General features: G+C 42.2%; 1 protein-coding gene across 1 annotated transcript in view; it reads right to left on the bottom strand.

Annotated features, from left to right (window-relative positions):
• LOC126209973 (pecanex-like protein 1) overlaps window positions 1-22496 on the bottom strand; it is a 299631-nt gene that overhangs the window by 20656 nt on the left and 256479 nt on the right. Inside the window, exons 32-34 of the mRNA XM_049939084.1 lie at window positions 19377-19560; window positions 17422-17591; window positions 9015-9127 (exon numbers count right to left, since the gene is read on the bottom strand). Coding sequence (XP_049795041.1) covers window positions 9015-9127; window positions 17422-17591; window positions 19377-19560 — 467 coding nt within the window. The remainder of the gene's footprint in view (window positions 1-9014; window positions 9128-17421; window positions 17592-19376; window positions 19561-22496) is intronic.

Below are 22496 nucleotides of genomic sequence, written 5' to 3'. Positions count from 1 at the left end.
TTTTGAATTTTGTAATAATTTTCTACAGATCCTTAGCAGACATTGTACCAATGCCTTTCTTCATACCGCCGAGTGTCCGGAATTTGCGTACGGCTACTGTTGCACGGTCACCAGTCGACAAAAGACCTTAACCGTCAAGGTGACAGTGATGTCAGGCATCTCAGATGCAAACTGAGAAACAGCTGCGTGCCACGCATCTGTTGATGTGCACATTCTGATGCTTACAATGCCATCTATTGGTCAAATTTTTGTTAAATTTTTTATGTTCCACGATGTTTCCCCCAGCGTCAATAATATGCTGTTCAAATCTAATGTCATTGTGAGGAGCGATTGTCTTTCTACAGGATTTTGAAATTGCAACTTAATTATGGACACACTATTAACTTACTTAGTGTCACAACAATTAATAACAACTTGTATATGTAACTACTGTGACACTTATCATGCCTCAGAGGCCTCTGGGGTTTCTACAAAAATAAAATTGCAATTCATAAATGCTGAAAGTACTAGACAAGTTTTGCTATTCAGGCTGTAAAACAACTTCGACTTTCATAAATAAAAAGTATAATAAAATATAGACCTACAATAGCAAGAAAAGTGTTTCTGAAAGAGAGAAATTTGTTAATATCGAATACAAAATTTTAGCATCAGGGAGTCTTTCCTAAAAGTATTGTTTGGAGAGGAATCTTATAAGGAAGCGTAACTGGGATGACAAACAGTATAGACAAGAAGAGGATAGAGGTTTCTGAAGTGTGGCATTACAGAAGAATGCTGAACATGAGATGGGTAGATCCAGTAGCTACTGGAGAGGTACTGTATTGAATCTATGAGAAAGGAATTTTGTGGCACAACACGACTAAAGGAACAGATACATTGATAGGGCGTGTCCAGAGGTGCTGGGAATTACTTCAAGGGCTTCTAACTAGAAATGACTCATTTAGATCTAACTGCATGCTTCAGAGTGTATTTACTAGGCATAGTCTATCATTTCAATATCTGTTTAGTGTATAATTCTACTGTTTTTAGTAAGGATTCGGGAGGGGGGGGGGGGGCTAGGAGTGAGAATCCAACACATGTCACCTGATCAGTCCACTACTGTGCCCACCCTGCTTACTGTCCGTACTTGGTTTGATCCTTCACCTGTGGTTGAGCACGAGGTCATTTCAAGCTGTAGCAGGTAGTGAAAGACTTTCTGGGGTAACGATCGAAAGGCCTCCCCATTTTGTCTGACACACAGTTTTCAGATGCTATATATGACTAACAAAAATGCTGAGCCAGGTACAGTCACTTGTCCTGTTTCAGAAGAAGGCTCTCAGCCTGCAAAATCTGGAAAGTCACAGATGATGGGGTTACGAGTAGCTCGAAGCTGCAGTCTTAGGTGCTTAATGGGGCCCCTTACGAATATGGCTCCTAAGGAGGGAGAGAAAGCCAGTATGCACTCTGTGTGGATCCCAGGGGAGTGATCCTAGATGTGGAAGGCTTCCTTCAAGGTGCCGTGAGGAACACAGCATGTAGTCAGCTGCAGGTTGGTACTAACGATGTGTGTCACTTTGGATCAGAAGGGATTATCTCTGGTTTCCAGTTCCTTTCTGAGTTGGTAAAGACTCCCAGTCTTTTTAGTGAGACACAGACAGAGCAAACAATTTGTAGTATCGTCGACAGGGGAGGCTGCAGACCTCTGGTACAGAGCTGAGTGCAGAGATGGAATTACAGGCTCAGAAAGTTCTGTGATGTGCAGGCTGCAAATTCCTTGACTTGCGTCATAAGGTGGTGGAGTTTCAGGTTCTGTTTAATAGGTCAGAGATCCAGTAAACACAGGAGGCAGCTACACGAGTAGTGGAGAAAATTTTGGTTACATGATAAATCACACAAATCTAAAGGCTGTAATTTCAACTAAATACTTAAGAATTACAATTTTGAATAACTTAAATTGGAACAACCACATCGATAATGTTGTAGTCAAAGCAAAACAAAGACTGCCATTTATTGGCAGAACACTTATAAAATCTAACACGTCTGCTAAGGACACTGCTTACACTACACTTGTCTGCCCTGTTCTGGAGGACTGCCGTGTGGTGTGGCATCTGCATCAGATGGGAGTGGCGGAGAACATTGAAAAAGTTCAAAGATGGGCAACTCGTTTCATGTCATGGCGAAATAGGGAAGACAGTGCTATGGACATGATATGTGAATTGTGGTGGCAATCATTAAATATAAATTTTTTCATTGTAGCGAGGTTTTTTCATGAAATTTCAATCACCATCTTTATCCTCTGAATGCGAAAATATTATGTTTTTGCCCACCTACACGGGCCCAAATAATCATTGTAATAAAATATGAGAAACTAGACCTCACACAAAAATATTCATTTGTTAATAATTCCATACTGTTCAAGAGTGGAATGGTAGAGAAATAGTGTGAAAGTGGTTCAACAAACCCTGTGCCAGGCACATAAGTGTGAATTGCAGGGTAGTCATGTAGTTGCAGATGCTTCCAGGGATCATCCAAGTAACAATCCCCTGAACAATCTGCATGCAACTATGCATGCTCATGGGGGGGGGGGGGGGGGTAGTAAAAATGTTCAAGAGGATGTAGACTAGACTTCAGTATTTCTGCACAGTTGAGGCAGTTTGCACAAGATTGACTAGCATGGAGAGCTGCATGAAACCAGTATTTGGACTGATGGACTGAGTATCACAATAAAAACACCAACTACTAAGGAGTAAGGGCACTAGGAAATCAGTCTACACACTCCAGGCTATGAAGACGACGCTACACAGTTCGCAGTTATCTCTTTTACATGTGAGGTTCACTCATGTTCCTTCAAGAAAAACATATTTTTTGGATGTTTTTCTCTAACTAGTGCTGCTGCTGCTGTTGCTATTGAGAAGGTGCAGAATTCAGCAGAACCAAATTTTGAAAATTTCCGAAATGCAGTAAAAGTGCAAATCTTTCTGTGTTGTAATTTCCTGTAAATGAGGAACTGTGTGTAAACAGACTAATTTAATAATTACTGAAAGGGACAAAAATGTGCAAGTAGTCCAGTGAACAGTGTTATTGATATTTGGATAACATTTATTATATGTTCCAGTTCTTGTTTTGCATTTTCTTCTTTTGTATGAAATACTCCTTTTGGCAATTTTAGTGGAAGCAGTTATCAGCAGAAATCCTCACAGCACAAAATGTGTTGCACGCAGCTACCACACTACACGAAGTGCCACGGGACATCTCCGAGAGCTTCGTTCCAATGTATTTCCACGGACACTGAAGAAAATAGTTACATAAATACTGACTGTAGTAACTGAAAGCTGTTAACAATGACAACAAAGACAATTGGCACAGGTCTTGTAATTACAGAGAAAGGTAATGTCACCAACTTATTTGTAACTGCCTGCTATCTATGCAATGTGTCAGTTGTTAGAAGAACAGCAATGAATAAGTTGCAGTATTCAGTAACGCACTTAATGTGAAACAGAAAACTCTTTGGTAAACATTTTAAAGGAAATAAACATGATTTATGTTTTTTCAGGCACATTTCACTATAATGTACTAAATCAAAATTCACTAGCCAAAAATACATAACACGCTTTCACATAATTGCACCATGTTGAAGTTGCAAACAGTTGTGGCTTGGTAATTTCTTGTTCAATATATGATGCATTACTTAAAGTATGTGAGATCTAGAACAACACAACATACTCCATGTACAGCATCACACATATGTGAGATCTAGAACACAACATACACCATGTATAGCATCACACACTAAGTTATGATTCTATCCTGTAATCCTACTTGCAGACAAAGGCTCCACCACAGTTGTTTTGAACCACAAGGATTACCTGGCGGAAGGACTCCATCAGCTATGAGATATTTCCACCTACAAACCTTGCCACAGTGACCCCATTCCAGTAATCCAACAGGATCTCCAGTCACTACTCAAATCCTTAGGCCCATCCCAGAACCTCTCCCCAGAGTCCATCTCTCTTGCATAACTAGCAAGGTTTGCAGGAGAGCTTCTGTAAAGTTTGAAAGGTAGGAGACGAGGTACTGGCAGAAGTAAAGCTGTGAGGACGGGGCGTGAGTCGTGCTCGGGTAGCTCAGTCGGTAGAGCAGTTGCCCACGAAAGGCAAAGGTCCCGAGTTCGAGTCTCGGTCCGGCACAAAGTTTTAATCTGCCAGGAAGTTTCAGAATCTCTACTCTCGTAGACCATCACCTTCAACCTATTTCCCAGAACCTACCCTCCTACATAAAAGATACCAACTATTTCCTCCACCAACTCTCCACAGTTCCTGTCCCTTTACCACATGGTGCCCTGCTTGTCACTATTGATGCCACCCCCCTGTACACTAATATTCCAATGCCCATGGCCTTACTGCTATTGAACACTACCTTTCCAGGTGCCCTATGGATTCCAAACCAACAACCTCCTTCCTGGTCACCATGACTAACTATATCTTCAGAGCTATGGGCAACCACATGGCACCATCCTATGCCAACCTATTCATGGGCCATCTAGAGCCATCCTTCCTAAAAGCCCAGAATCCTAAAGCCCTCACCTGGTTCAGATTCACTGACGACATCTTTGCTATCTGGATTGAAGGTGAGGACACCCTATCCACATTCCTCCAGAACCTCAACAACTTCTCCTCCATTTGCTACACCTGGTCCTACACAACCCAACAAGCCACCTTCCTAGATGTTGACATCAACCTCAGAGATGGCTACATCAGTTACCTCTGTCCATTTCAAACCTACTAACCACACGTGGAAAGCCCCAGGAGATACTAGAAGACACCAAATCGACTATATATTAGTAAAATCGCGTTTTAAAAACCAAATCAAGGATTGCAGAAGCTACCCGTCTGCGGATATTAATAGTGATCACAACCTTGTAATGATGAAATGCTTACTCAAACTCAAGCGATTAGAGAGAAAAACGAACAAAGTATGGAACAGAGATAACCTAAAGTCTGAAGAACTAGTGATCCCTTATGCACGGAAAACTGATGAGATGGCATCAAACATTATTCCCGGGAGTACTAACGAGGAGTGGAAACAAATCAAAGAAGGCATACATAAAGCAGCAGAAGAATTTATTGGGAAAGCCAAACCTGTAAACAGGAAAGAGTGGATAACACCTGAAATAATTTGTCTAATGGAAGAAAGAAGACTATACAAAAATGCCTCTGACGAGCAAAGCGAAAACAAATATAGAAAGCTTAGAAACCAAATAAACAGAGAATCTAGGAAAGCAAAAGAAAATTACCTCAACAGCATTTGTAAAGAGGTGGAGGAAAACATGGTTAAAGGAAAAACTGACTTGGCCTACAGAACAATAAAACAAAACTTTGCTAAACGGAAAGTAAAATCTTCAGGAACTATAAAGAACAAAGAGGGCAAGGTACTATTTGGATATGACACGCTGAAGAGATGGCAAGAATACATTGAAGAGCTATATCAAGGAGACCCTCTAACAGATAATATGATAGAATTAAGCGAAGAAGTAGAGAAAGAAGAACTAGGGGACACAATTCTGAAAGATGAATTTGAAAAAGCACTAAAAGAACTACCAGATAAGAAAGCGGCAGGTGTTGATGATATACCTTCTGAACTAATTAAGAAATCAGGAGACAAAATGAAAGCTACATTACTGCAACTCATACAGAAAATATACAAAACAGGTGAAGTTCCTGAAGACTATCAGAAATGCATCATATTCCCCATACCTAAGAAAGCATCTACTATGGACTGTGAAAACCATCGAACACTCAGTCTTCTTTCACACGCATCAAAAATTCTAATAAGAATAATTTTGAAAAGAGTTGAAAACCAATTGAATAGCACTCTAAGTGAAGACCAATTCGGTTTTAGAAGCGGTGTAGGGACGAGGGAAGCAATCTTATCTTTAAGACTAATAATTGAGAAACAAATTTCCAAAAACAAACAAGTATTTATAGCCTTCGTAGACCTCGAAAAGGCATTTGACAATGTTGTATGGCCAGAAATGTTTAGAATTCTGAAGAAGGCTGGTCTGAAATATAATGACAGAAGGATAATCTTTAAAATATACCAAAATGAAACAGCCTTAGTTAAGAAGGAAAACAAAGAAGAAACAGCAAGAATAAGGAAAGGAGTGAGACAGGGATGCCCACTATCTCCAGTAATTTTCAACGCATATATCCAAGAAGCAATAGATAAAATAAGAGAGAATATTGAAGTAGGAATAAAACTTAACGGAATGAAAATAGATATGTTGCGATATGCAGATGATATCGCCATAATTACAGAAAGGAAAGAAGATTTAGAAGCCGCACTCAATGAAATGGAAAACACCTTAAAAGAACAGTATGGAATGAAAATAAATAAGAAAAAGACTAAAGTGATGGTGAGTGGCGCCCTGAACTACAATGAACCCATACGAATAACAATAAAGGGAGAGAAACTAGGGCAGGTTACAGAATTTAACTACTTAGGTAGCAAAATAACAGCAGATGGAAGGAGCAAAAGTGACATTAAAAACAGAATACAACTTGCCAAAATAGCATTCAATGGAAAAAGAAACTTACTGACGAGTAGAAATGTTAGTTTAGACGTAAGAAAGAGAGTCATGAAAACCTATGTGTGGAGTACAGCCCTTTACGGATGTGAAACTTGGAATAGTGGAAAAGAAGAAAAGAGAAGATTAGAGGCATTCGAAATGTGGTGCTACCGGAGAATGGAAAAAATCAGCTGGCGAGACAAAGCTACAAACGAAGATGTCCTCAGAAGAGTGAAAGAAAACAGATCTCTTTGGCGAAATATACAGAAAAGAAGAATAACCTTCATAGGTCACATTTTACGGCATAACAATTTCATTAAGAGAATATTAGAAGGAATCATTGAAGGAAGAACTCGCCGAGGACGACCTAGATTAAGCTACATTCAACAAGTAATAAATGACATCGGGTGCCAGACCTATGCAGATATGAAGAAGAAAGTTGACAAAAGAACGGAATGGCGTGCTGCTGCCAACCAACCTGTGGGTTGATAACCGAAGAAGAAGAAGAACCACCAGCAATACCTCCACTTCAACAGTTCCCACCCGTTCCATACCAAGAAGCCCCTTCTGTACAGCCTAACCACCCGTGGACGTTGCATCTGCAGTGAGAAGCAGTCCATCTCAAAATATACCGAGGGTCTCACTGAAGCCTTCACTGACCGTAATTATCTTCCCCACCTTGTACAAAAACAAATCTCCCAGGCCTTATCTTTCCAGTCACCTACCACCTCCCAAAGTCCCACAGTCTGGCCACAGAGGAGCATTCCCCTCTTAACTCAGTACTATCCGGGACTGGAGCAACTGAATTACATTCTCAACCAGGTTTTTGATTACCTCTCGTCATGCCCTGAAATGAGAAATATCCTGCGCACTATCCTTCCCACCCCTCCTCCAGTGGTATTCCGCTGTCCACCGAAACTACACAATATACTCATCCATACTTACACAACCCCTGCTCCCAATCCATTACCTCATGGCTCATACCCGTGTAATAGACCTAGATGCAAGACCTGTCCCATACATCCTCCTACCACCACCTACTCCAGTCCAGTCACTAACATCACCTATCCCATCAAAGGCAGGGCTACCTGTGAAACAAGTAATGTGATTTACAAGCTAAGCTGCAACCACTGTGCTGCATTCTATGTAGGCATGACAACCAACAAGCTGCCTGTCCGGATGAATGGCCACTGACAAACTGTGGCCAAGAAACAAGTGAACCACCCAGTTGCTGAACATGCTGCCAAAAACGATATCCCTCATCTCGACGACTGCTTCACAGCCTGTGTCATGTGGATCCTTCCCACCAACACCAGCTTTTCTGAATTGCGCAGGTGGGAACTTTCCCTGCAATACATCCAACATTCCCGTAACCCTCCAGGCCTCAACCTTCGTTAGACACTGTCCCCACCCATCCAGCCCCCTCCCTGTTCCCATTCCAGCACTACACAGCTGTCATTTCACCGCCACACCCAGTCTTTTAGTTTCTTTTTATTTCTCTCCTTTCCGCTACATACCCCCCCCCCCCCTCCAGACCTTCTCTCCAGCCCTCCATCTAAACTGCAGCACTTCACTGTCTGCCACCACCACCATACTATCACTATCCCTCCCCCTCCCGCACCAGCCTCCTCCTCACCCGAACCCAGTCACCACTCCCAACATGCACTGGTGCTGCTGTTCGCACTGCGGTTTCAGTTGTCTGATACTGCAGATGAGTGTGCAAGCTGCATTTGCACGCGCGCTCTCCTCTGTGTGTGTGTGTGTGTGTGTGTGTGTGTGTGTGTGTGTGTGTTGCTGACTTTAAAGGCCTAAATGGCCAAAAGATATAATTCTGTGAATCTTTTTGTTGTGCCTATCGCAACTCAGCACCTCCGCTATAAGGTGAGCAGCAACTTTCCTTCTCTAATATTGTTACAGGCAGTATTAACAAAGTTTTGATTATCATCTAAAGAAAGTTAAGCTATGTGATTAATTTTTTTGCTGTCTACAGCCTTGGTAAACAATGAAACCCACATGTAGGAGCACTGAAGAGGAAATTAACCAAACTACTGTAGTCCACTAATAAAGTAGAGATGGGCTGTGAAAATACGTTTCAACTCTTCTAGAGGCGCGCTACAGTTCTGAGGCACAGGGGTCTCAGTGTTTAGCAGGACTGCCAGCATGTACCATAAAAAATTAAATACGGAATTTTATTTTTTGAAATGAAACTTTATGTCTACCCAAATATGTAAGCTGAAATGTGGCATTTAGGTGAAAATGTGTGTGTATTTGAGGTAACTGAAGATGCTCTAATAAATCTAGGTGAAATATGTCTGGCAAAACACACCATTTATTCCGTTGCACACAGACATAATATTAAAAATCATTAATACAATATTCGTAGCAAATCAGGAATGTCAGATCGACAACATTTATAAATGTTACTCTCTCTGCTGGTGCGAGGACAACAAAACAGAGAAAGACTGCTGCTTACCCGAATGTATGTTGCAGGCTGTCATGGCATAGACTCCTTCGTGGCCAAAACCACCATCATCCTGAGGAACTGACCCGCCACTCGAGCAACCCTCCCCACATCTCCGACGTACTCTGCAATGACAAAATAACAACAAAAAGGTCAGAACAAGTATAGGTGTGCAGGTGGGGGCAAACAATATCTTCTTCTGCCGAACTTTCCGCATCCACCAGGCGACCACGACAGTGTGACAAATGTATACATTTAGCGTACACTGCTTTAGGCGAAACTGAAAGATGCACATCTTTGTGGGGAATGAGTTATCAATAAAATGTCAAAACTTTTAAAATTACAAAAAATTCCCAAACACACACACATAATGGCACTCAGTTATTATTGCAATCAAGAAAATGCTGTCTTGAAACAATATAATTACATGAGAAATATTATTGCAATCAAGAAAATGCTGTCTTGAAACAATATAATTACATGAGAAATGCAACAAAACGGAGATAAACTTCAATGTCACTAAGAACCTGCATAATGTATTTTGCTGTTTCCGAACAATCACAGAAATTACTTCCTTCAGGGATATAATTCACAACTGACTAGTTGGTTTAAAAGAGGGGAGGGGAACAAACTGCTAGGTCATCGGTCCCTCGTTCCGATTAAAATAAGACCACGAAAGTGGGAGTAAAACAATTGAGACATACAAAAAACAGCTGGAAGAAAGGAAAAAACCACAAGAACGACAGAAGTGCAACAAACACTAAAATGGACAAAACTGGACAAGAAAACCACAGAGACACACAAGAAACAGGTAGAAGAGATTAAAACGAGAAAGCAGATTATCATTGCTGGCTGACCGTGACTATAAAAAGGAGAAGCCAGCCGCTCTGCAACACATTAAAACCTCCACCCTAAAAGCACTAGGGTGAAGGACACAGAGGGACAAAGGACATACGCTAAAACTTTTATCAAATAATAAAACCCACCATCACGAATAAAACGTAAAACCGAATCAGCTGCTGAGGTGTTGTCAGATCAAATGGCGAAAGAGTTAGCCACGGGCCGCCAGGATGCTGGTTAACAGACTCGTCCTAAAGGCTCCCGTCACTAGGCTAACGGTACAGTGGTGCACTGTGTCGAGGAAACACAGCGCTGAGGGTGCCACTGAACCATAAACCAGACACCCATAGTCAAGGCAGGACTGAACAAGGACTCTGTAGAGCTGCAGCAGCATAGAGCAATCTGCACCCCAGTCAGTGTTCCTCAGGCAGCGGAGGGCATTGAGCTGCTGCCAGCACTTCCGCTTAAGCTGACAAAGGTGAGGAAGTCAAGTCAATTAGGTGTCGGAAACCAGTCCTAAGAATCGATACGTCTCCACTACAGTGAGTGGATCATAATTAAGGTAAAGTTCTGGTTCCAGACGAACGGTATGATGCCAACAGAAGTGCATAACACATGACTTTGCGGCTGAATACTGGAAGCTGTGGGCTAGAGCCCATGACAGCGCCTTGTGGATGGCTCCCTGTAGGCGACGCTCAGCAACACCAGTACTGGAGCAGCAGTACGAAATGCAGAAGTCGTTTACATACAGAGAAGGTGAGACGGATGGCCCTACAGCTGCCGGTAAGCCATTAATAGCCACTAAAAATAGAGATACACTCAATACAGAGCCCTGCGGGACCTCATTCTCCTGGATATGGGAGGAACTACGGGAGGCACCAACCTGGACAAGAAAGTACGGAGCAACAGGAAATTTTGGATGCAAATCGGGAGCAGACTCCGGAGACACCACTCACGCAATGCGTCAAGAATATCACACTGCCAGGTCTTCTCGTAAGCTTTTCGTAAGTCAAAAAAGATGGCACCAAGGTATTGGTGTAAGGTAAAGGCTGTTCGGACGGCAGACTCGAGGGGCACAAGATTATCAGCGGTAGAGTGACCCTGGCGGAAACTACCCTGGCGTGGAGCCAGGAGGCCACGTGACTCCAGGACCCAACCCAACCACCGACTCACCATACATTCTAGCAGCTTACAAAGAGCGTTGGTGAGGATGACGAGCCGATAGCTATCCACATCAAGTGGGTTTTTGCCGGGTTTGAGCACTGGTATGAAGGTGCTCTCCTGCCAGTGCGATGAAAGACATCGTCACACTAGATCCAGTTGACGATTACGAGGAGCTGTCGCTCGTAGTCAGATGAGAGATATTTAATTATCTGACTGTGAATCCCATCTGGCCCAAGAGCTGTATCAGGGCAATGTGCAAGGGCACTGAGGAGCTCCCACTCTGTAAATGGGGCGTTACAGGATTCATTGTGGTGTGTAGTGAACGGGAGGACTCTCCCTTCCAGCCGTTGTTTGAGAGTGCGAAAGGCTGGGGAATAATTCTCCGATGCAGAGGTTCGAGCAAAGTGCTCAGCAAAGTGCTCGGCAATCGTGTTTGTGTCGGTAGATAACACACCATCGATGGTAACGCCGAGGACACCTGTTGGGGTCTGGTACCCAAAAACACGTCTCATCTTCATCTAGACTTGGGAAGGTGACGTGTGGTACCCAATGGTCGACACATACCTCTCCCAACACTCCTGTTTCCGTTGTTTTACAAGCTGGCGAACACAGGCACGGAGCTGCTTAAAGCCTATTAAGTGCTCTAGGGAAGGGTGCCACTTATGTCACTGTACAGTTCGCTAACGCTCTTTAATTGCCTTGGCAGCTTCCAGCAGCCACCAAGGTACTGACTTTACAGGGGGCATCCTAAAGAATGAGGGATCGCATTTTCTGCAGCAGAAACGATTGTCGTAGTGACCTGTTCACCACAGCATCGATGCCACTGTGTGGGGGAGATTCAACGACGACAGCAGAGATGAAGGCTTCCGAGTCTGCCTTGTTAAAAGCCTTGTTGAAAGCATATCTCGGTAGCGTCCATGGGCGTGATGGCAGGGGAGTAACAAGGAAGATGGGGAAATGGTCACTACCACACGGGTCGTCATGTGCTCTCCAGTGGACAGATGGTAGAAGCCCGCATTACAATCTCCCAAAAGTGGGAAAGGTGTAGGGATCTGATGAATCAGTGCAGCCCATGCATTCAGGGGTACTGCACCATCTGGGGGAAGATATATGTTGCAGACAGTTATTTCTTGCATCATCCTTATCCTGACAGCCACAGCTTCAAGAGGAGTTTGAAGGGGCACAGGTTCACTGCATACTGAGTTCAGGACATAGATACAAACTCCACCTGACACACTATTAAAGGGACTATGGTTCTTGTAATATCCCCTACAGCCGCAAAGGGCAGGGGTCCACATTGCTGGGAACCAGGTTTCGTGGAGGACAGTGCAGAAAGCAAGTGTAAAGCTAAACAATTGCCTTATCTCTGCCAGGTGGTGAAAATAACCATAGCAATTCCACTGAAGGATGACATTGTGAGGAAGGGAAGGCATGAAATGCTCAATGAGGCAGTTTATTCCTCAGGGTCACCTGCTGCCACCGATTGAGTACCTGTGCGATCGACTTCCATTTTGAGTCTGAGGTCCCAGAGAGATCTAGGTCGTCAGCGGATACCAGAATCTCCACTTCATCCTCAGACACAGAGCTTGTAGGTAGTGGTGGTATGGGTGCCACCACAAGGTCTGGGTTCTTGGGTGTCTTCTTTTTGGTTTTCTCTCACTGCTCCTTTGGTTTCTCCAGCTGGGAGGGCTCCACTGAGTCGGTCTCAGGGACTGAGGAGGACCGTGACCAGCTACCTGTGGTTCCTTCAGCCACTGGTGCGTGTTCACTTTGCCACTGGTAAGAACCTGGAAGGGAGTGGCCTGAGGGACCCCTTCCTAGTGAGAGGAGCCGAAGAAGACACACACTTCCCCAGCTGAGTAGTGGAGACTGATGTCCCTCCTGATGGTTGGGGGGGGGGGGGGGGGGTTGCTCCCAAAGTAGGTGGTGCAGGAGCAACAGGGAGGGAAGTGCCCACCACCATCAAGGGGGCAGGTGTGGAGGCTGACAGCTTTGGGAGCCAACTGTAGGCGGCAGAACGGAAGATGCTAGAACCATTGTCATAGCAGCGACAGTGGATGTCATACGCACAAGATGTACCCTCTCATATTTTCTCTTAGCCCCAGTGTACGTCAGTCGGTCCAGGGTCTTGTATTCCATGATTTTCCTCTCTTTCCGTAAAACCCTGCAGTCTGGCAAGCAAGGTGAATGATGCTCTCCGCAGTTGACACAGATGGAAGGCAGGGTACATAGAGTATTGGGATGTGATGGACATCCACAATCTTGACATGTGACACTGGAAGTACAGTGGGAAGACATACGGCCGAATTTTCAGCATTTAAAGTACCGCATGGGGGAGGGATATATGGCCTGACATCACAGCAGTAGACCATCAACTTGACCTTCTCGGGTAATGTGTCACCCTCGAAGGCCAAGATCAAGGCACCGGTGGCAACCAGATTATCCCTCGTCCCTGATGGACACGCTGAATGAAATGGACACCTCGTCACTTTATGTTGGCACGCAGCTTGTCATCAGACTGCAAAAGAAGGTCCCTATAGAATCTAATACTCTGGACCATATTTAAGCTCTTATCGGGTGTGATGGTAATAGAATCATCCCCCAGCTTGTCACAAACGAGTAATGCCTGTGACTGCGCAGTGGTTGCTGTTTTTATCAAGACTGACTCTGACCATATTGTAGACAAGCCCTCCAGCTCCCCAAACTTTTCGTCTAAATGCTCTACAAAAAACTTAGGCTTCATCAACACAAAGGAGTCCCCTCAACTCTCACACATATGAGGTACCGGGGCAAATAAGGATTGCTGCCATCCTTAGCCTGGCATTCCTCCCATGGTGTGGCAATGGAGGGGAATGATTTAGGATCATACTTCCTTGCATTGTACCGAGACTTGGAACACTTAGAGACTGCTGGTGTTTGATCACCAGCACATGATGACGTGGTACACTTCATCCACCCTGATGCCACCCACTCTGACCAGAGGCCGTCCCCATGGGCACCACCCAGCCGCAGCAAAGGCCACCTGGCACGAGGCCACGGCCGGGAGTCCTGATGCCCAAGGGTGACGGGCATCTACTCCTTGGCATTGGCATATGTGGGGAGTTAATGGCACAGGCATCAGCAGAGCGATTCCTGTGTAGTCAGGGGGCTACAACCAACAGGGTACATGACGGCCCCACCACAACAGACTGACTACCGTGCTGGAGATGAGGTGCAAAGAAGTCCATCCTCATCGTCAGCACAGAAAACGACACTGCCTAGTGGATGGAGGAAAACTCACTCAGGAATGTGTCCTCGTCCAAGAGATGGAGAATGAGCAGAACTGCAAAGCCATGATGAAAAATGGTGCTGAAGGTCTCAGTGCACTATGGGCACGATGCACCATGTAAGGCGCCCTTCCCCAATTGGCTCGCTCTTCAGGATAATTTAGAAGAATGGAGGTCAAACCCTACTGGGGACCATCACATAAAGGCCGAAACGTGCAAGACTCCTTTTAGTTGCCTGTTACGATAGGCAGGAATAGCTCAGGCCTGTTCTAACCCCCGGGCCCACAGGGGGTAATTCACAACTGAAACTTTGATATGAGTAAACAGTATCCTGGTAAAGAAGCATTATTTGCAACCTTAATTTATGCAGAGAATGGATTACACATAGCCACATTCTATATACAGATATGCGGTATCAGTGTTTTGAGCACAGTATCAAAATCTGGTAGTAATGTTTGATTGCAAGTTCGCTGAGGTTACATGTGGACATTACTACGCTTCTGCATTCACCCAATGCATTATGCCACTTTTGTTTCCGTATGTATGACTAGTGCACAAGAAAAGAGCCATATTATGAACATACACTACAAAGGTTGACATACCAAAACCATACACCAATGGGAGTTTTCAGTGGAAAATATGAAGACAAATGTAAAAGCAGTAACACTATTAAAAATAGACTTAGATTGCCTTGACATCTGTCAGCAATATATCAATAATTTGAAATGTCATCATCTTGCTTTCTGCCATTACAGTTTTTTTTTATGATAGCAATTTTGGCATTAAACTATTTTCAAGGATATAAAAAACACAGTACAATGTAATGAGAACAATTTACATGGGATTAACCGTAGGTACAACCAATTTTGTAGTTCTTATTACACTGTACGATGTTTTTCGATGCTTGAAAATGCCTTAATGCTAAAATTGCAACCGTAAAATAAAATTCAAGCAGCTGAAAGCAATATGATGACATTTAAAATATTTATAGAGTCTGTAGACCCATATTCAATAAAGTAATGTATTAATACTTTCAAAACCATTATGGAAATATCTCAAGATTAATAACAAATGAGACTGATGGTGGCAATCTCATCTGGACTTGGGAGCACTTTTTGATGTAATGTAAAGCAATTTCGATAAATGAATAAGAGGATAATCAAATTTGTTGTGAAATACTGAGCACTGACAGATCACGAAAAGAAGTGTATGGCACATATAGATGATCGAGGGAAAAAACTATGCTCCCACAACCCCCTCAATATAGGTTGGCGATGTGTATTAGAAAAGCAACTGCTGCTAAGTAGCTCACAATGATAAAGTTGCCACAATTTGGAGGTCACATACGTGGTTCTAACTTTGCTATAAACATTTACAAGAATTTTATTATCCCATGCTCATCTCATATTACTTTTTTGTCACCCAGAGATGGAGGAGATATCATATTAAATAGTAATGCATTAATAATAATAATAATAATAATAATAATAAAATAATAATGCACACACATACAACACTGCCTATGTTTAGTACTTTGCTAGCTTATCTAACAGAGATTTTTAATCCAGTCTAACATCTTGCTACAATAAAATTATAAAGCATAGGACAACAGCTGAGTTTTGAGAAGCCAGAAATGAAGTGATCCATATTCTCAACGAGTGATCTCTCTCACTTGTCACCTAACAGAAATTGAGAAAATTAATGAGTGACATAATTTTTTCTTTTTAGACACTAATTATTGCACAAAGTCTGTATGTCTAACATAATATGCTGGTTTTAGGCTCTAGGTTACATTCAAGTTATCAGTACATACAGATAAATCAGAAAAATGAATTTACAGTCTAGCATCTGTATACAAGTGAATTAGTTGCCAGCTCATATTCAGAAATCAGTTCAGCAGTAGAGAGGCAGTGCTCAGATAATAAAGACACATGTTGTCACTTGCTCATTTTATACAGGCTGTGGACCTGAACTCTGCATCTACATTCTGCAAGTCACCATATGGTGTTTGGTGGAGGGTATGTTGTATACTACCGTCACTTCTCTCCCTTTCTTGTTCCAGTCACGAATGGTTTGCAGGAAGTCTTGCTGTGGCTATAGGGGGTGTTCGTCTAGGTTAGTGTATAGTTGTTTGTGTACTTTTGTTGGAAAAAGAGCTAGTGCACAAAACCTAGAGCAAATGCTATTTTCTGTTACACGTTTCTGTGGTCCACGCATCAAACCACTATAGGTGAGTGGTTTCCTTTCCCTTGTTTTACGTATTGGTCTGACACATACTTCTAGATATTTACTGGACGTGATTGCTTCCAGTGATTATTCTGCAGTCTTATAATCGTGCAATAAAGGGTCATCTGCCTATTTGTGCACAACGGTTCTAAGAAATTACTAAAAACTCAGAAAACAATTAAGTGCCAAATTCTAGCAAACTATGTCGTGGTTTGGCACAACAGCGAGCTGTGTTTTACCACTACATCTTCCGTGTTGCACGTAACAGATGTTTCACAAGTCTTTTATGGAATATACAAGTCACTACCACATAAAAAAGTGGAAACTCTGGGTAAGAATATGAACAATCTATAAAAAGTCAGGTTTCTACTTACCGTAAAGAAGACAAGTTACATGTAGGCATAATTAAAAGACACTTACATAAAGCTTTCAGCCACAGCCTTCATCAGCAAAAGAGAAACACACCATACATACACACAAGCAAGCACACCTCGTGCACACGACCACCTCCTAAAGCACCACAGGCCTGAGACGCTGGAGTGTGTGCATGAGATGTGCTTGATTGTGTGTATTAATGGTAGGTGTTTCTCTTTTGCTGATGAAGGCTGTGGCCAAAAGCTTTATGCAAGTGTCTTTTAATTGTATCTGTCTGCAACTTAACATGTCTTCTTCATAGTAAGTAGCAATCTGTCTTTTCCTACATTGTTGATATTCCATCACTACATAGCTTTGACATATATAGGCGAGTGGCAGAAAGATACAAGAAATAGTCAGTTTCGTATTTTGAAACTGATGATAAAAGCTTGCATGACAAACTGACCTTGTGCAGGACTGTACAGGGAATGTCAAGAGGTGCAATGCCTCACACTATACTTATCGTCTTAATCATTAAATTAATATTTGAGAAACACTAAAAGAAATACCTCCTCCACAGTCTAATGACAGCACGTTTGATGCCTCCCAGGCTGAGTGGTCCACCAATAACGCTGCACAACTGTTCATTCGTATCGGCATACGAAGTTGTCAGTGGTGAAACGTAAATGGGGTAGCCGATCGGTTGGTCACACGATGAATTGATGATATTTCTTAGTGCCTATAAAAGAAGGGTAGTGTTTCAGTACATTAAGATAATGAACTGTCACACAAATTTTAGCTATCAGAATAAGATAACATGATAAAACTGCACACAAATTTTAGCTATCAGAATAAGATAACATGATAAAACTGAAGAGTGTAATGCTGAATAGTCATTAATGCAGAAATCATTCTACCATCATAATGCTTGATGGAAATAAAGAGAATTGTGCAGTAAATGTACGACAAGAAGCAACATGCTACTCCTGCCATAGTAACAACTTTTTGGGTGGACAGTTGGTGGTTGTGATGGAACTGAAGTCATGCTATTGGCATGTTCAGTACCCACACACGCACGAATGAAAACACTGTTTTTCCCGAAATCAAAATGTATTATTGTATTATACAGTACTGATTGTCAAAAAGTTGATGTATGTGGATGTAAATAAGAAGTTAATTTATTCAAATTAAAATAAGAAAAAAATAATTTTTCTTATTACACACGGGCCACAATAACACCCTGGAATACATAATGTTGTTTACTTTGTACAAAGATAAAACATATTAAGAAAGTAATATGTAGATGTGGGTAAGTGTCAAAGCTTAAAACCAGTAAAGTGAATTTTATACTAAGTTGTAACAGTGCTCATTATAAATAGAAAAGCTGAACAATTTGTTATGTGAACAACATTGTGAAGAATCTACAATCTTATGAAGTTAATTGTGCTGATTTTACAATTAGGAAACTTATTGTACGGAATATTCTAAAACTATGTACCAGCGTCCAGGTGACCGGGACACAGTCTGGGAACTGTTTTCTGAGACTGTTACTGTTTGCCTTTGTTTTTGTGGAGATTAATCTGATGAGCAGATTGTATCTTTTTGACTAGCAAATTTCACAGATAAAGGGAAATTAGAATACGAAGTGTCGATTTTATTAATTGGATCAACATATTCTGCCACTAAGGTAAGTATCAACATGGAATTGAAATTTGGTAATTTAACATTATTGTCACTATCACAGACACATGATGGTGCAATATAGATAGCAAACTCTAATAACGCACCAGCTTACTGTACTGATATATTATTATTTTCCATAATCACCACCCCCATCATCTTCATCTTCACAGTGAGTACAATGTAGACTCTTCTGTTTTCCAGATGAAACAACAGAGTTCACAGGGCTGCACACATATATTTCCAGTTTGACGAACATTCAGGCACCTTAATGCACCTCAACTGGCTCATTAAATAACCCAGTTTTAATTCACAGAAAATATTTGGAATTATCTAGAACATCTGGTGAAACACAGCATTCGACAAACTTGCAATATTATAGCTCTCAATGGGATTTACTCATCGATAAGTCACTTTAGCTGGACATGGCATACCTGAAGAAATCACAGAATATCTTCTTTGACAAACTGACACCATTGTCGAGGCTGGAAGTGGTGTTAGACAGTATGGGCCTGAAGTCTCCTGCGGTGACTTGCTATCTTTGACCTCCTACTCTCTCTGAACCCTTTCCCCCCTTCACTTTCCTCTCCCATCTGCTCAAACTGGCATCCGAGTCACCTGCCCCTTTTTTCCAAGCTTTCCCAACGTAGCCCATTTCTCTCCCTCAGGAACGAACAAACAGTTCCAACAGCTAGTTTCTTCTACACTCAAATACGTATAATGGCAGCATTTTTAATTTCGCCTTCAGAAAGTAAAGTACTGGTCGCCACTCTGTCGCCTCGTAAGTTAACAGTTTTCTCGGGTGAATGGAAGAGAATCGAGGCTAAGGAGGGTGAGTGCACACCTGCTTGGCATTCTGTATGGAGCCACGCTCGGGGTTGCGGTTGCGGAGGTAGACCAGCTCCTGCTGCTGGCCCGCCCAGAGGCCGCGCACACACTCGCGGTTCACCTTTATCACACGGAAGCTCAGGTACCTTTTGTTTAGCATTATCACTTTGTACTCATCTGTGCCATCATCCAACACGTGTCTGAAAGAGAAAGGCAACATAAAGAGGAACACTTCATGAGAGAAAATCCAGCTACACACTAGCCACTTATATATGCTACCTACATGTATATTTACAAAAACTGTTGTATGTATGTACAGACATACATACATACATGCCACATCTTCTAAGCCTAAAGAGTGATTTCAAACTTGGTACACACATCACTTACTATTTGCAAAGAAGCAGTAAAGGGCTAAGAAAGATCTACCTCCAACAGGGGTATGAGTGTAGGTGGATGGTGGGTGACATAGAAGCATTAGTTCAAGAATGCCCAGATCAATTTCAACCAAATTTTGTATATACATGACTTATTATTTATATAAAAATTACTGGGCTGGTAATATTAGCCTACTATCCTATATACAATGGCTGCTAAAACATGTCACTTCAAGGTCACTCCACAAGCAATATGACTGGAAATAAATGAGGAACGCGAGGCACTCTCTCTTTTGAACCAATTACAGAGCAGCAACAAAAATCAGTTCCAGCCTCGACACTACCACGCTGCCAGCTTCTACATAAACACTGTGTGTTAATGTGCAACTACAGTTTCTGTTCATTAAAGAATGTCATCAAAATAACACCAATCAACAAGTGACAATCTGTTCCACAATCGAGTGCCATTAAATAATTAAGCTTTGGAATTGCTACGAAAGATGTATGTGTTTTATGAACAAGAAAAGGAATTTGTTTCTGTTCATGGATATGTATTGATCCCTGCTGATACAGTTTTAAAGTACCTCGAAAACTCTATGACTCAGTCAGAGAACTGTCATGAGAAAAAGGAATGCTACTTCAAGACTTGCAAGATATTGAAGTAAACTGTATGGAACAAAGCCCCTGTCAAGAAAAAAAGTATAGTTTTAAGCATTCCTGGAAGGGGGGGAGGGGCAAGGGCGGCTTGGGAAGGGGGGGGGGGCTTGGGACAGGGGTGGGGCGGCTTGGGACGGGGGTGTGGCAGGGAAGGGCAGCAGCCTCGTCCACTTACAGATCTTGATTTGTTCCAAAGCTATGGAATTCGTTGGCACATTTACAGACATTATAGCAGGAAAGAATATCCCCACAATAGCAAAGTTGCTAATTTCCAACTGTCACTTAAAAAGTTCAAGTTGTTGCAGTTCATAGCACTTTCTTACATAAAATTGTAGAAAAGGATATATATTCAAGTACATGGTTAGTTGAATCCTGGGTTAATGCTAGAGAAGCAGTTGATAAATGGAGGAAAGATGATACTCTGAACAGCAGTCATCAACAGCCAATAGGAAGAGGAGCAAAATTAACTGCAGCCCATGCAGTTTCTTCAAACTGTTTCATGCATAAAGGAATTTTAATTTCTCAATTGAGAAAAAGCTTTCACTGCCGCGAGGATATGGACCACCCACAATTTCTGCAGTGGTTTAAAAATGTGTTGCTACAGTTTAGTATTTTGACAGTGTTTGTAATGGATAATGCACCTTACCGTTCTACGATATCGGACAAAGCTCCAACAACTATAGTGCGATACATGAACGATGACAGATTGTGCATGTTGAGGCACAGATGAGGATTGCATTGTTGACAATTCCAAGTAACAGTTGCGGTACACGCATATGCGTGCTCTCTGCTTAAAGAAAGTGTAATCCTGCAAATTATGTCCCTCCCTTGTTATGCAGAATGTACCATCAGCAAGAAATGGAATAAAAATTCGCTATGATCATGTTGAATACTCACATTAGCTGTGGAATACAGAGCAGAGTGCTCAGAACACTACTGAAAGCCCACTGGCTGTCGGAGAATTTGTGACGTAGGTGCACAGAATAAGCTTAAACTTGACTGCCATCGTTCGTGACTCCAACTACAGCAATTGCAAAGAAACTATGTGGAGTGGTTGCAGCAACAAAGATTGCTGCGGACATCAGCATGACAAAGCTGCTGTTATATTGAGTTGTAAAACAAAATAAGCCTCTGACACCTACATGCGTTGTAGATGAAATTGCAAGGGAACAGGGTCATACGGTAATTAGGCTACCTCCTCATCACTGCTATTTTAATCCAACTGAATCGGTCTGGAGTGTTGTGGAGGCTTACACTCAAAATAATAACATTTGTTTTACAATAACAAAAGTGGAAAGGCTGCTGCGTCAAGATATTGCTACTGTAGACACCACATCATGGAGGAAGAAAGTAGACCATGGCGGTCAGCTTATTAGAGAAGCACAGGCTGTAGGTGGAATTATAAATGAGAATGAAGGCAGTTTTGGTGCCAATTCCGAAGATGGTGAAGGAGAACTGGACGGAATTGTGCCACTGACATCGTAAACTGGCTAGGGTAAATGTACCCAGATTAATTCTTTCTCTCTGCAACCAAGTAGGCTATGCACCTTTCTCTTTATTTCATTCTAGGATCGTGGATAGCGTGTTCTATAATACACTTAACTTTAGATTATTATAAGATGTTTTATATGCAGCTACTGCTGTAAAAATTTAGAATGATTTCTCATAGACACTGTCATGATCTTGAATTATACTATCAACACTTTTCTCTGCAGTTGTCCTCTCCATTTTCGAAAAACATTCTTTGTTGTACTTACAATTCAATGGCTTATATAAACAACGATTGTAGCCTACATTTACAAAACATACTTCGGAGCAATCAGCCGTGGGCATATGCAGTGGTAGCTATTGCAACCTTGCAATCGATGTACAGCCAACCACACACGAGCTGTCAAGTGACACGTTACTGCGGCCTGTGTATAGTTGGGTGGGGGTGAGAAACCGTGACATGTAAATATACTGAACAGCTAACTGATATCAGTATCAAAGTCACAGTTTTCACAGTCTTCTCTGGTAGGGGAGTGGGGTTGAAATGGCAGTGACATATCAGCATATCTCTGACATGTAGGGGGCATTCAAATCTTGCAAAGCAGAATGTCCAG

This window comes from Schistocerca nitens, chromosome 10 (genome assembly GCF_023898315.1).
Source record: "Schistocerca nitens isolate TAMUIC-IGC-003100 chromosome 10, iqSchNite1.1, whole genome shotgun sequence".
Classification (NCBI taxonomy): Eukaryota; Metazoa; Arthropoda; class Insecta; order Orthoptera; family Acrididae; genus Schistocerca; species Schistocerca nitens.
The sequence above is the reverse complement of the archived record's forward strand: the minus strand, read 5'-3'. Positions and strand labels throughout refer to the sequence as shown.